The sequence below is a fragment of the Lepidothrix coronata genome, unplaced genomic scaffold (genome assembly GCF_001604755.1).
Source record: "Lepidothrix coronata isolate B3197 unplaced genomic scaffold, Lepidothrix_coronata-1.0 Scaffold100, whole genome shotgun sequence".
Classification (NCBI taxonomy): domain Eukaryota; kingdom Metazoa; phylum Chordata; class Aves; order Passeriformes; family Pipridae; genus Lepidothrix; species Lepidothrix coronata.
Genome location: NW_016690280.1, coordinates 1,341,976 through 1,355,946, shown reverse-complemented (window position 1 = coordinate 1,355,946; position 13,971 = coordinate 1,341,976). Strand labels below are relative to the sequence as shown.

Below are 13,971 nucleotides of genomic sequence, written 5' to 3'. Positions count from 1 at the left end.
TTGTACATCAATTTCCCAGGCTGTACATGAGATATGGGTACAAACACTCAGTAGAACCCCAAAATTAAGTTATTTACTTGCTCATGTCAAGAAGAGAATCAAAGTCACAGCACTGAAAGCACCAACACCTAGGTTACACGTTTCAACTCTTTCTTGCTTTGTTTTGTTCACTGGAAAAGGGAAAAGAGTCAGTCCAGGCTCAAGGGATGTCAAGCGACTGCTCTTCTATCACCAAGTACAACACAACCCCCACCAGGGACGAGGCTTTACATAACAACCCTCCACTCTCCCGCTCACGGGATGCGATTGTGTCCATAACCCCGAGTCTCCCCTGCCCCGACCTTCGGCAGCACCTGCCCGGACGCACCTCCCGTGACCGCGGCAGCCCCCAGACACCCCCCAGAACCCCTCCAGCCTCTCCCGGTCCCGCCCGCTGCGTCCACGGGCCCCGAACCACGGAGAGCAAAGGGGAAGGAACAAAGCCCTGACGTCAATTACCGGAACAGGCTCAGACCCATCACTGGGCCGGGAGCGCAGCGGCCCCGCCGCACCGGGACCCCCCGAGCCCCCGTTCCAGGGGTACCCCGGGCTGCGCCCCGCGGGGAAGGGCACGACGGAACCCCCTCGACTCCCCGGGGTGTCACCGCGGGGCTCGAGCGCGGGGAAACCCGCGGCTCCCGGCGGGAGATGCGCCGCGGAGCGGCTGCTCCCACCCCCGGTCCCGCCGGGGGGATCCCGGGAGCGCCCGGGGCTGCGCGGGGCGGGGGCGGCGCTGCCCCGGGGCGGCGGGAGGCCCGGCCCGGCCGCACTCACCTGCGCGGGCCGCTCCGCTAGGCCCGGACCATCTCCTGGCTGCCGCCACCGGCGAACGAAGAGGCCCGAGGAGCCGCCGGCGAATCCCGGAGCGCCTGGGGCGGGCCCGGCCCGGCGGGGGGGGGCGGCTCACAGCCGGGCGGCGGCTCCGCAGGGGTCCCGGCGGTCCATGGCGGGCCGGGGCCGTGCTGGCGGCTCGCAGGGGTCGGGCAGGGCCGCGGCGCGGGCGGGGCTTTGCTGGGTCGGGCCTGGTCCCGGTCCCGATCCCGATCCCGGTCCCGCCTGGCGCTTCCCGGCGGCCCCCGCGCGCCGCCGCCGCCCCGATCACGTGACACGCGGGTCCCCCCACGTGACCTCGGCGAAGCGCGCGCGTAGGAAGGCGGGGCCTCCTGCATGGCCACGCCCCCTCGCGCGCCGGCGGCGGGAGGGTCATGTGGCGCAGCGCGCGCGCGCAGGGAGCGCTCCCGCATGTGCTGGCGCCCCCTGGCGGCGGTTGGAGGGACCGCGGGACCCCCGGGACCGTCCCGGGAACCCCCCGGGACCGGGCGGGATATCGGGAATCAATTCTGCCCTGGGAGGCGGCTGAGGCCCTGGCACAGGTTGCCCAGAGAAGCTGTGGATGCCCCATTCCTGGAAGTGTTCAAGGCCAGGTTGGACGGGACTTGGAGCAACCTGGGACAGTGGAAGGTGTCCCTGCCCACGGCAGGGGATTGGTCTTAATAACCTTAAAAGGTCCCTTCCAACCCAATACTTCTTGGGATTCTCTGATATTCTGGTGTATCACACACATCTGGATGATCAAACAAGGCTGTGATGATCCACCTCACACAGAAGCCACATTTCAGTGTCCGTTAAAGGCACAGCTTGGACAAATACCTATACATAAAGCAAATTAAACCCAGGGGTTAAGTCATGTTGAATCATTTCTTTATCAACCAAATCCATTTGATAGTGAAACTCCTATTTATTAAGGACTCTTCCCTACGAAAATAAATCAATCCACTAATCCACATGAAACTGTATAATGCACTTTTCCTTGTGAGCACCCAAAACCTGTTTCTGAGTAGCAGATGTTTGGTTTAATAAAGCCCCAGATTCAAAGATCAGGTTGTCTCCCCTTCTCCTGCTCTGCCCTCCGTTCCCAGTGTTTCTCCTTGAAAGGTGATGCCTTTTCCCGAGGCTGTTTTCCTGCCAGGCTGCATCAATTGCTCCTCTCCAATGAGCAATGGCAGCTTTGCCTGGAATTGCAGGGATTAAAAGGGCTGTTCAGAGCTGTGCAGGGCCTGTAACTGCTGAGTTAATGCAATAATTTCTAGTTAGCAGGGGTTTAATAAAATTAATGATCTTTTGCAGCTTTGGGAGACAGTCCTGAAAGAAGTACCTTTCCCTTGTTAAAAAAAATTGAATCAAAGCATCCAGCAGGAGATCAGGAAACAATCTAGTGGCACATGAACCAGAGTAAGGCTCTGGCCAGGCTGGGGGAGTTTACTCTGTAAAATAAGAACAGGTAGAGAGAAAGTAAACAGAAAGGGCAGGTAAAAAAAATATTGTATATTAAACATTTCTTTAAAAAGTTTAAGTAGAGAGAGGGATTTATGGTTGGACAAGTTACTGGGGAGCAGTGCTACCCTTCTGAGGCAATGCAAAAGCAACTTCAGATGAAACCATCTGCACACAAACACCACAAATATTTTATATATTTGCAGTAATCATCAACTTAGCAACTGCCATTTAATAATTTATTAACTTTTCCCATTAAATGGTACATTCACTCAACAAGACTTAAACAATTTTCTGGTAGTTTTATTTACAGTCTGCAGCTTGTTCTGTAAAACACAGGAGTGGTCACAGAGACACACAAGGTACGTGTTTCCAAACATTTAAATAAGTACAGTTTATTCCAAAGTAATTGTACACACTACTTTCCCCCATAAAAATATAAAAAATAGTTTAGTTACTATATTTTACCTAAACCAAGATATTTAAGAATTCTTCCACATGTGATGCCCCCTCCCCAGTAAGAGCACTCCAACAATAACAAATTTAGGAGACTGCATCACAAAATAAAATACTAATACCAACTGCTTCAATCCACCAGAAAAAACAAGTAACTCCCAATCCGCAACCAATCCTTGTTCTGCAGTGTGTTTGGATTCTGCTTCTGTTAGTTTTGTGGGGTTTTTGCACTACTTTGCTTCTCCCATGGCAGTTCTCAGACATGTACAAAGTGTTACAGACAAAGAGTGATTGATTCTACTGCAGACTGTAATTCACCATGTGCCCAACAGCATGGCCTGGTGATCCTGCATTACACACATTTCTCAGAAAAAATATCAAAAGAGGAACACTTTCCTTTGGGAACTTAATTTCTTTTCTGCTTTTCTTACTGAGCATCCAGTGAAACAGCCTTTTCCCCCATCTCCTTGAAAACAGTGCCCAGTTTTGTTACTATTTCTCTGGTTTACTGACCATATTCTGTATGAGAAGCTGATGGAGTCCTGAAAAACACCCACTCTCAAGCCCTTGTCTCACTGGGATACGTTTAATTTACAAAAAAAGGCACAAGGATGAAACTCCAAAGCAGCATCAGCTCTAATTCACTGCACTGCTGCTTTCTGACAGACTCTGTGTCTCAGAAAACACTACAAATACATGAGCCAAGGACACAGGGAGTGGAAAGCCCAAAGCCTCTGGGCAGGACAAGCACTACATTGATCAGTAACAACTCAACACTAGTTAAATTGGATGTTGCAGTTAAGACTTGACCTGGAAGCATCAGGAAAAGCCATCAGAACACAAGCTCAGCAGCACAGAATCCATTTGTCACCAGCGAGATGGAAGGCCCTGTGTGTGACACATTGTGCATTCAGGTTCAACAATGCCAGAGCTCCACAGCAGCACTGTAAAACTTCTGCTTTTAACAGTTTAGAGGATTTTCTCAATGGAACTGAAGCTGTCATTAAGAGAGGAACAGCACATGATGCACAGCATAATCTGCAATAAAAAGCTCTTGCTTTCTAGCATGTAAACATCCAGGTTACTGGACCTTAGCTCATATAAACAAATCTGATGATAGATTTTTTTTTTTTTAGAACTAAAAAAGTAAAGTCTTCCATAAAAGGATAAACCACAAAAATACTCTTTCAGTAAGTCTCACGTGCCCTTTGATACCTCCCATGTGGTATGAACAACTATGCAAAAAACACTTAAGAAAGTTTTAGCAGTAGAAATGTTGACCATTGAACTGTTTGGCAACCATGTGCTCCAGACACCTCTGAGTGGTGTCACTCCCTCCACACCAGTCCTGCCCCACTCCAGGCTATTTCTTCTTCTTCTTCTTTGGGGGCTCATCATCAGAGCTGCTGTCACTGCTGCTGCTGCTGCTGCTGGAGGAGCTGGAATCTGAGTCGAACTCTGAAGAGGAGGAAGTGCTACTGGAGGATGGGGAAGATGAGGAAGAAGAGGAGCTCTCATCACTGTCACTGTCATCGGAGGAGGAGGAGGTAGAAGAGTCCTCACTGTCAGAGGAGGAGTCGCTGGCTGAGCTGTCGCTGCTGCTGCTGCTGGAACTGGTCACACTTTTGGATCTGGGAGAGAACAACCAGCTGAGAACAGCCCTGCCAGCACCCCCACATCACACAGTGTTCTTTCTGCTGTGTTGTAACCCAAAGATCAATTATCTGGCCTGAACATTTCCAATCTAAGACAAATTCCTGTGCCCTCCCCTCCCCTCCCCTTTTCCAACCCTGAACGAATGGATCTTGCCCAATACAGCAATGGCAGAGGGACACCACATAATCCAGCAGGACTGCAGAGAGAGGGTAAGTGGGAAAGCTGGCCAGGATCTTGTTCCTAGCAATGACCACGGGCTTTACTGACCTGGCTGCAGGAGAATTCTGAATGTCCTGTACTACGAAAGCCTCGGGGAAAATTAGCCAAGCTCAGTTCCCTGCTCCCCACTGCAACACAGTGAGGTTCTGGCAGTGTAAGAGTCGGGGGAGGTTTAATCAGTGATTTCACCAACGTCAGAACTGTTCCCAATGAAAACTGTTCTTAGATTACTCCTGGCAAAAGAACCCAAATTATCTGCCACTACAGGATGCCTTTGTTTTCCAGGTAGAGAAGGGGTGGAAACAATCCAAGATACAGACAGAATTATGAACACAGCAAAGAGGATTTCTGTATGCTCTGCACATTTTTTTCCATGTTTAGCCCTTACTGAGGACATTGCTCTCAAGATCAACATCTCTGATTAAGTGAGGCAACATGAATTTCAAGAAAGTACAATTCAATTCTCCCATAGATCTTTCTCCCAACAAAGTGTAATGGCACTGATTCACCTCCCTTCCCAAAGTCAACCAAAGAACATGCAAAACTGTAAATTATAATAATGCAGAATCTCCTTTCCATTAGAAAATTAAAGTAGTATTTTTTATCAGAGGGGTTGTTTAAATACAATTCATGAAATGCCTGTGTTAAGGTTATTAAAGAGAGACTGATTTTTTTAACCATATCAGCCATGTCAGCTGGCAAATGTGGGAGTGTGTATTGAGCTATGAACCACAGAAGTTTTTATAATACATCTGTAATCTGTTATCTCTGTGTGTGCAGACACAACAACTCTTTATTACAGATAAATCCATAAGGGCTGGTTAAATACTTATTGTCTGGGAAAAACTACTTTTAAGATGAGAAAAACAAAACACAAAAAAAAATGGGACAAGTTTCAATCTAACCAGTTCCATTAGATGTGCAGAATCCTTGACATGGGCAGGAATCATTCAGAGGATCCCCTGAGTGGTAACTCTTAACATCCTTTTCCAGATTACCTCTCACACAATCCACAGCAGCAGTCCAGTGTTTAGGTTATAATCCAAAACCCACTCACACAAACATCAGAATATTGTACTGCTTCTCCTGGAGGAAAGCAATAGCTGCATTTGGGAGAGGAAACAGGCAGGGACTTGTTTTCAGGTGATGCAACATGTAGCCTGTTGGTACTTCCAGGAGGAGGATGGAGATGGCAGCGAGTAAAATTCAAATACAAAACGTAATGTGAAGTAGGTAACGTGACAATGCAGATGCTGTAGGTTGGTAGATGTAAGATTTTGGGTCTACCACACCACTGTCAAAGTACAGAATTTCTCCAGCAGATAACATTTCTTCTCCTCAAAACAAGTTTCTGTTTTGAGGATCTCCTGTGTGATCCTGTGCCCCAGCTGTGGGACAAGTGCTGGTATCACCCAGGCTCTCACCCTGCTCTGCTCCAACCCCCCCAGGGGTTTTAAACCCTCACAGGTGCCACTCACATCCAACCTACAATTCTGGGCACAGTAACAGCTGGGGCCTCAAGAAACAAGTGAATTAGAAGACAATTCCACCCTTTAGAGAGGTGTGATCCGATATAAAGTGGGCTTTCCATGGATAACCAAAGCATGGGAGGTGGGAATGCTGAAGGACACGTGCACCTGGAAGGCAGCTCTCTGTCACCTGAGGTCACAAGACTCTGCAGCAGCTGCTTTGCCTGAGCCTGTTTTTCTGGTTGAACCTGAGATCATTTATTACTGTTTATATCAAAACAAACATACTCTGTGTAAAAGGTTCGTGCTCCTACTGCCAGAACCTGAACTTTTGCATAGTTTTATTTTAAATCTGGAACTTATATATCCAGTGGTAACCCTCTGCTGAATTGTTCACGTTTAATTCTTCCCATATAATAAAAATATAAACAGCAAACTATCCAAAAAGGAGTTTATATTGATGGATTTGGTGCTTGCATAAAAACAGGAGAATAGCTCAAATCTACAAGAGTTTTAAAATGTCAAGGAAAAAGTGACCAAACCACCCAATCCCCCGAGGACCCTTTTGCTCTGTTCATTTTTGCATTGGTTTAGAGCTCAAATACTCTGAAAATAATTCTGCCAGTAAAGGCTGCAGCATCTGAGAAAGCTGAGACAAGGAGGGGCCTGTGTTATACTGTTTCAAAATTAGTTAATTTATGATCTCACTGGTCCCAAGTAACTCCAACAATAAATGGGCACTACTGGGAAAGGAGCCTTTGATAAAACACACACTGATAGCCAAGCATTCCAATAAAGTCACATTCCACAAGATAACCTGAAATAGAGGCATGTTTTAAAGACCTGCTGTGCCTTATTCACTGACTGCCACACAAGGCAACAGGCCTGGTCTTTAAACACCTCCTGAAAACTGGTTTTAGATCAGATTTAGAGAACTGACAACTAAATGAGAAGAGATACTGAGGCTGTTACAGGACAGACATTCCCCCCTGGAGTAAAACTCCCAACACGATCACCAGGAGTGTTACAGCCTCAGTTCTGGCTGTTCCTCTGCTAATAAAGCAAATTCCCAAGCAAACATTAATGCAAAGTCAAGTACAAACAATGTCAAAAGAGTTCTTGGCTCCAACTAGTACTTGGAGTGGAGGAAGGTTTATTTCCTGGATTTTGGTTTGGGATTGAGGTGGTTCTGTTTGGTTTTGGGGTGGGATTTTTGGTTTTTAGGTGCCTTATTTCATTCTCTAGACAAAGCTTCAGAGAGAGAGAGCAAGCTGGCAGGAGGGAATGAAAACAACAAAAGACAGAGCAGGATGAGCAGGTGGAACAATGTCAGACCAGAAGACAGTGTGCCAGTATTGCACAACTGTTTCAGAGACACTTGATGGACTTTGAGGCAGAAATACAGACCTTTTTTATCATTAAAGCAAGATCATGCAGAAGTAGGATGATCAGGAGGGAGAAAAGCAGAGAACCAGGAATTTAGAGTTTTTGGATAAGGAGGACTAGAAATTCTCCAAATATCTGTCAGACAAAAGCCTGTAACAGGCTCAGAGCAGTAAAGCCAACACTTATTTGCAATGTTGACTTTTCCCACCCCCTCTCAAACTCCTGCAACACCCAGTGCAGGATCCCAGCCAGGATCAGCTGCACCATTTGCCACCCGTCTCACATACCTTTTTTTCTTGGTCTTCTTTTCTGCAGCACTTTCTCCAGCACTAATTAAGGGGGGAAAAGTAATGGCTTTGATTAATGTGGTAGGAAAATTAAATAAATAGCAGCACAGTGAGTTTAATATGAGCACACAGCAGTGTTCTGCTGGCAGAGCCATAAGGGCATTAGAAAACAGAATGTGTTGATAAAGACTACAGAAAGGGTAGAAAGAAGAAAGTGTTAAGTGTAACCTGCACTGTACTTCAGTAAAAGTTCAATGCTCTTTATAAGCCAGAAAAATGAGATTTTTCCAATTTTTTATTTTCACACATACAGTATGGAAACATTATCATCATACAGAGGAGTTTTTCACACTCCCCACACTCTCCTGTGGGCAAAAGGAAGATGCACTGATATTCAAATTCCAACCCAAGTTATAATCCCTCCTGTTCAGATTTACATTCCTAAGGCCTTACACCCTCCGAGGGTCATCAGGTGTTCACAGGTAAGATGAGTCACTGTGAGAAACAGAATTAAATCCCAAAGCACCTTTGAGAAGACAGGACCTCACTGAGTGTGTGAGGAACCCGGGCACAGGGCTGTGCCTCCCTCTAGTGTGTAAGGTGTAGGTTACTACAGGAGTTACTCCAGGCCCTGCAGTCAGACCTGCTCTGGGCACTCCCTCGCTCTCCCTGTGGCCCCACCGTGCCTTCAGAGCCATAAATCACACTCTGTGTTGGGTTCAGTGCAGTAACATCACTCAGGAATGAGCATTCTCTCACCTTTCCTCCCCTCCCAACTCCTGCCCCAGGCCGGGCAGGCAGTGAGGGTTTTACTGACACCTCCAGTGTCCATCAGAATCGTGGGGTCAGCACCGGGCCAACAGAGGGATCCTGGAACAACTATGACATGAGTTCATGCTGAAATAGCTTGGATGTGGTTGTCAGAAGTAAATATTGACCTTATTAGGCTGTGTTTGCCTTCTGGTTAATGATTCCTGCCTGGATCTTTAAAGGTGGTGATACAAGCACTCCAAAGCAGAGCTGTGGGAGACCCAGCTTCTCTGTGACAAGGAAGAACCTTCCAATACAAGTGATATAAAAAGCAAAAGTGGGCCCTAGGAAGCTGTTTTTCCACAAAGAAAAAGCTTCATCCTTGGAAGTGTAACACTGGCACCTAAGGAACAGGATCCCTTATGGCACAGCTAAGGAGCTTATGATTATATAACCCCTGTGAATCCAGCCCAATTTAACCAGGATTAAACACTGCTCCTGCCTAAGGATTAGTCAGTCTTCCATTCACAAGATGACTTTTCACAGCACATGCTCCTCACACTGAGGACTGTTACAGCCCAAAAATCTCCATTTGTGACAGACTGGACAGTCCTGGAATTCCTACATAAAATTATCCCATCCTCAGACTCAAGCACAAGGACTAGGCTTCAAGGAATTTCACCCTCAGTTGACAGTCCTCCAACGTGAACCTGCAGAATTCACCAGAAATACGGCAGAAAAGAAACAAGGGAAAAATCTGAGTCTCAAACTCTGCCTAAAAACCTCGAGTTTCTGAAGAACCCATCCAAACTCTGTCTCCAAGTGGAGCAAGTTTCAGGGGCCCAAGCACTCCTGATGTCTATCTACAATACTGGGTGACTGTAATTACTTCAGGATTACTCACTGGATCAAAATTAATTTCAAAATCAAACATTTTACGTGGCTCTTATCACAAGCTAATGAGCCTCCACTTCAGTCAGTGTTTCAGGCCTGTGACTCATAATTGCTGCCTGAGCTGCAACAACTGATGGAGCCACAGGAGCCCTGTCTGCCAGAGGTACCGCCCTTTTCTCTCCCACTAGGATAACAGCAAAAGGTGGGAATGCTCTCCATAACTCACATCCTGGCAGTGTGATGACCCACAGCCAACACACTGAGCTAGACGTGGCAGTGACTGAGGGCACGTGTCCAAATCCTCAGTAATTCCAGCTGCAAGGGCTGTGAGGGACCTCACACGGTCCCTCCTTGGGGCTGAGGCAACACCTCCCCAGCTGCCAAAATCAAACTGCAGTTGCAATGGCAGAGATAACCCTCACACATACAGGAATTTTATGGAAAACTGATGTGTTGACTGTTTTTCACTCTAGAGCTGCTTGTTAAAACAATTATTAACCTTGGGGGAAGAACACAAAGTGTACTGAGAGCAAAGCAGAAAGGAAATCACACACCACATGCAGAGTTTCATTTAGATTTCTCTGTTATGATGCATCTTTCACTTTCTCAGATGTCAAAACAGGAAATAATTATGCAATTCAGTGAGGTGGTGTTACTTTATGCTTGAGAGTTAAAACCACCTGATAACTCCACTCCCATTCACCTGTTTAACCAGTGCAGCTCCCAGGGAGCAGCAGGGGCTGGGCTGGCACAGACACTGTCAGGTCGTGCCCAGAACACCAGGTTTAACTCCACATTCTACCACCAAACCTGAACAGAAGGGCAAGAGTTGCCTCTTTGTTATAAACACATTTACAGTCCTCACACCCACCTGCTTGTACCAGCACATAAACATGAAATCAAGTAACCAAGGAATTCAGGAAACTGCTCCATTAAGAAGTTTTAACTTTAACTAACAGGCTCCAACTGTTTTAACTTTGGCTTAGTGGATTTTTTTTTGTTACAGACAGGCCAAAATGCTTTTAAAGTGTATTTCAGAGGAGCAGGTGTTAATGAGAGGCTTAAATTAAATTAATTTAAATGTTATTTTTAATTCTGTGGGACCTGAGTGTACGTATTCCACCTAATATGCAAATCATCTCTAACATTAGGCAAACATCACACAGTCTGGAGGAAAAGATCCCAGAAAATGGTCTGGGACACCATCTTTGCTTTTATTTCATTAATAAACCAGGCATTTCATCCTGCCAATCTTACCTCTGTTGCAGTAATAGTTGTTTTTCTTTCTCTTTCAGGATTTTGGCCAGTTGAGCTGTCCTTGAAGGCCTGTGCAGGTATTTTCTCTTCCCTGTACATTCATATGTCCAATGGCCAAACTCTAAACACTTCTGACATCTCACATGCTGCTTGTTTGCCTCCCTAGAAAAATGCAGAATTGCTTAAGTGACTCAGTCCAAGTCTGTTCAACCTAGTGAAAAATTATTTTTTTTTTATCATGCAGATTTTTAACCGCATCAAGTCATGATTAGACCAGATATTCACAGGTGCTTCAGCTTTTCTCTTAAATCAGGACACAAACAGTAATAATCAGGTACATACAGAATTTATGCAAACAGATTTTCATTTACTAATACATTTTCACATGGGAACAACTACACTGCATACAATTTGCAGGTGGTTGTAGATTACTTCAGGTAAATAATTGAAATTAGGGTTTAGAACACAGTTAGCAAAAAGCAGCAGCTATATTTCAAAACCCCAGAATTTAACACAGGCACCAAACTGCCCAATTCACACAAACAGCCTAGGACTCCCAGAGATGCTCCTGGTTGTACCTTATTTGAATTTACTAAGATTCCTGAGAGCCTGGCAGAAGGTTTATCCCAGGAACAATCGGATTCCTGCTCACTTTGTGCACAGTAAATCCAGCCAGACTCCCCTGATTGCCCTGTGCCCCCAAACACCTGCAGTGTCAGCGAGAGTTCACATCCATGTTTCAGTTCTTGCACCATGTAAAATTCTGTGAGCATTTTTAGAAATCAGGGAAGGGAAAACACTCCTACTTCCACACTCAAGCTCTTAAGCTGCTGTTGGGAAGCTTTGCAAAGCTGTTTTCCCTTCTCCTTTACAAATAAGGAAACTCACACACAGCCAAGGGACTGCTCAAGGTCTGGATCAAAATTAGTTCAGAGCCAGGACTGAACTCGGGACTGTGTCACTCCTTTCAGTGCCCTGTGACTCCTGTCACCTCTTTCCACCTTCTGGTTTTTTTCCAAGCACCAAAATACAAATTTTTCAAGGCCAGTCCATCTAAACTGTCTGTAATTACCAGCCTGGCTGAACTAGGAGGCTTCCAGACTGTTCATTAGTGAGAATAAAAGTGACAGACCAGCAGTGAGCACTTTTCCTCAAAATGAGCATTGCATTCCCAGGCAAGGTAGGAATTGCTTCTCCCTCAGCTTCAGCCACCTTTTGTGGCAGTTCTTGAAGGGAATCTTGTATTGAACATCCATCACTCATTCAATGCAGAGGCCATTTGGCTTCATATTCAAGCCTGAGAAATACTCAGCTAAATCAGCACTAAAAAAACTAACTAAACTTAAGCCTGCACAGCACAAGGAACTGGGACTGGAGCAGGAATCAGAATGTCTGGGAAGGAACAAAACTCAATGGCTTGGAGAGGTTTGTTTGTCTTTCTCTTGCACTTCAGGCTCTACCACAGCAGTTACACAGAAGCTCAGTGATGACTCTCCCTCCTCTTCATTGACATAAAACCCCCAAAGTTTATGTTTTTCTCTCTCAAACCAGCCCAGACTTTTGTCCACAGGAACAATGTGGAAGTTTAAAGCAACAACAATATAACTCAGTGTTTCCAGGGCTTTAGTTCTACTCACACGAGTGGAGCAGACAATTCCATGCAAGCTAAAAAGACAAGGATTAAGTCCTAAAACCAATATAAGTAATGACCAGAACATCAGATCTGCTCACCAGCCACAGATCTGCAAACACCACATCAGCACCAACGAGTTTAACACTAATGAAAAGCACAAAACTGAAGCAAACTTTTAGCAGGGATCAGTGATCTCAACCCTGGAGCAAAGGCTGGCAGAGAGACAGCTCAGCACAGACCCACCAAGCACATAAGACATATCAAACTTAAGAAATAAGTCCTTGACTCAAATAAAATAGCAACTGAAAAGAAGTCTTTTAAAATCCCAAATTACTTTCCAGTAGAAAACAGGAAAGAGATTACTACTAAACCATGGAAAAGGCAGGAGAATGCAGAAACCATCCACACTCTGCCCAAGTAGTGTGATCGGGAAAAAAAAACCCAAAACACAGTCAAAGAACTGAAACATGAGAAATAAATTAATCTAAGGAAAAAACCCAACATCCAAATCTACAAACAACTGCAAAAACAACGTCAGCAGTACATGGGGGTGGGACACATACACACCTGCTGCACTTCTCAAACAAGCAAAAACATGGTTTTCCTCATTTCACTGTTTGCAATCAGATCTTTTTGGTGCTGAAAGGATTATTTGATTGCAATACCTACATCTAGCAAAGCTCGCTTGTGTTTTGGGGGTATTTTTTGCAGTTTTTTCCGTTCTGTAAATGTAACACAACACGAACCTGGAGATCACTTTTTTCTTAGTTGGGCTGTCGAGCGCCTGCGATGCGGTTCAGTAACCGCCCACACCACGAGACGCTCCCCGCTGTCCCGAGCGCACGGCTCCCGCTCCCTGGGCGCCGTTTCCCAGCGCCGGCTCCGAGAGCCAAAATCCAATAACTTTCTTTCCTTCCCCACCCGCTGCTCTCGCTCCCACCGTTTACTGAACCACGGAACACGCCGAGCTGGGCAGGACGCACAGGGATTCTCGAGCCCAGCGCCGGGCCGTGCACAGGACACCCCAATACCATCGTCTCGCAGTCACCGCGGCTCACCCCAGCATTTTGGGGAGGCTTTCCCCTCTGCCGAGCAGCGCCCTCCCGGGATACAGCGCATCGGCGAGGAGGGACCTGAGCGCCGGGGAAGGGCTCAGCTCCGCGGCCCCGCCGCTCCGCAGCCCCGTCCTCTCCCGGCACGGCCCCCCCAGACCCGTCCCCCGGCCCCACTCACGCCTGTCTGCGGGCGATCAGCCGGTGCATGGGCGTCGCCATCTTAGCGCCCGGGCCGGAAGTGAGCGCGCCGCGAGGTGTGCCGGGAAGTGTGGCGGGCGCGGTGCATGCCGGGACAGGCCGCTGGCCACCACCCGCTGGGGAAGCAGCGGCCACCATAGAGAGCGGGTCCTCCGCGGCCAGAGCGGCTGCGCCCGCGGGACTGGGCTCCCCAGCGCCCCCTGCCGCGCCCGCGCTGTCATTGCATCTGTGTTCAACTTCACAAACGGGCAACGGTTCATTTATTTCACTAAATGCCCATTTATTGCCTCTCGCTTGTGCCTGTGGCAGGATAGTTCTATATTAATACTGAAAATGGTGGGATATAAAGTGTTTCCAGGATAGCAATAGGATATTAAGTACTTCCAGGATACTAATAG

General features: G+C 47.0%; 2 protein-coding genes across 9 annotated transcripts in view; both read right to left on the bottom strand.

Moving 5' to 3' along the window:
* Window positions 1-917, bottom strand: part of AFF4 (AF4/FMR2 family member 4) — a 55,093-nt gene extending 54,176 nt beyond the window's left edge. For all 7 annotated transcript variants that reach the window (XR_001876154.1, XM_017822910.1, XM_017822912.1 and 4 more), the window contains exon 1: window positions 814-917. The gene's annotated coding sequence lies outside the window, so the exon portion shown is untranslated. The remainder of the gene's footprint in view (window positions 1-813) is intronic.
* A 1,678-nt stretch (window positions 918-2,595) lies between these two features.
* Window positions 2,596-13,650, bottom strand: ZCCHC10 (zinc finger CCHC-type containing 10). Of its 2 annotated transcripts, none has more exons than XM_017822891.1 (4): window positions 13,554-13,650; window positions 10,688-10,849; window positions 7,787-7,828; window positions 2,596-4,400 (listed from the first exon to the last, which is right to left on the bottom strand). In XM_017822891.1, exons 1-4 carry the CDS (start codon window positions 13,592-13,594, stop codon window positions 4,133-4,135), a joined length of 513 nt encoding a protein of 170 aa, XP_017678380.1. In that variant the 5' UTR covers window positions 13,595-13,650; the 3' UTR covers window positions 2,596-4,132. The 2 variants fall into 2 exon arrangements, with proteins under 2 accessions (XP_017678380.1, XP_017678381.1); XM_017822892.1 differs by lacking the exon at window positions 13,554-13,650 and adding an exon at window positions 12,990-13,118.
* Between the last annotated feature and the right edge of the window lie 321 nt (window positions 13,651-13,971).

Bases quoted from the DNA above. Each gene is read 5' to 3' on its own strand.
- ZCCHC10 (XM_017822891.1), bottom strand. From the start codon at position 13,594: ATGGCGACGCCCATGCACCGGCTGATCGCCCGCAGACAGGC. The intron at 7,829-10,687 runs GTAAGATTGGCA...CCCCTTAATTAG, and splicing joins CAACTATTACTGCAACAGAG to TGCTGGAGAAAGTGCTGCAG. The intron at 4,401-7,786 runs GTATGTGAGACG...GTTCTCTCCCAG, and splicing joins AAGAAGACCAAGAAAAAAAG to ATCCAAAAGTGTGACCAGTT.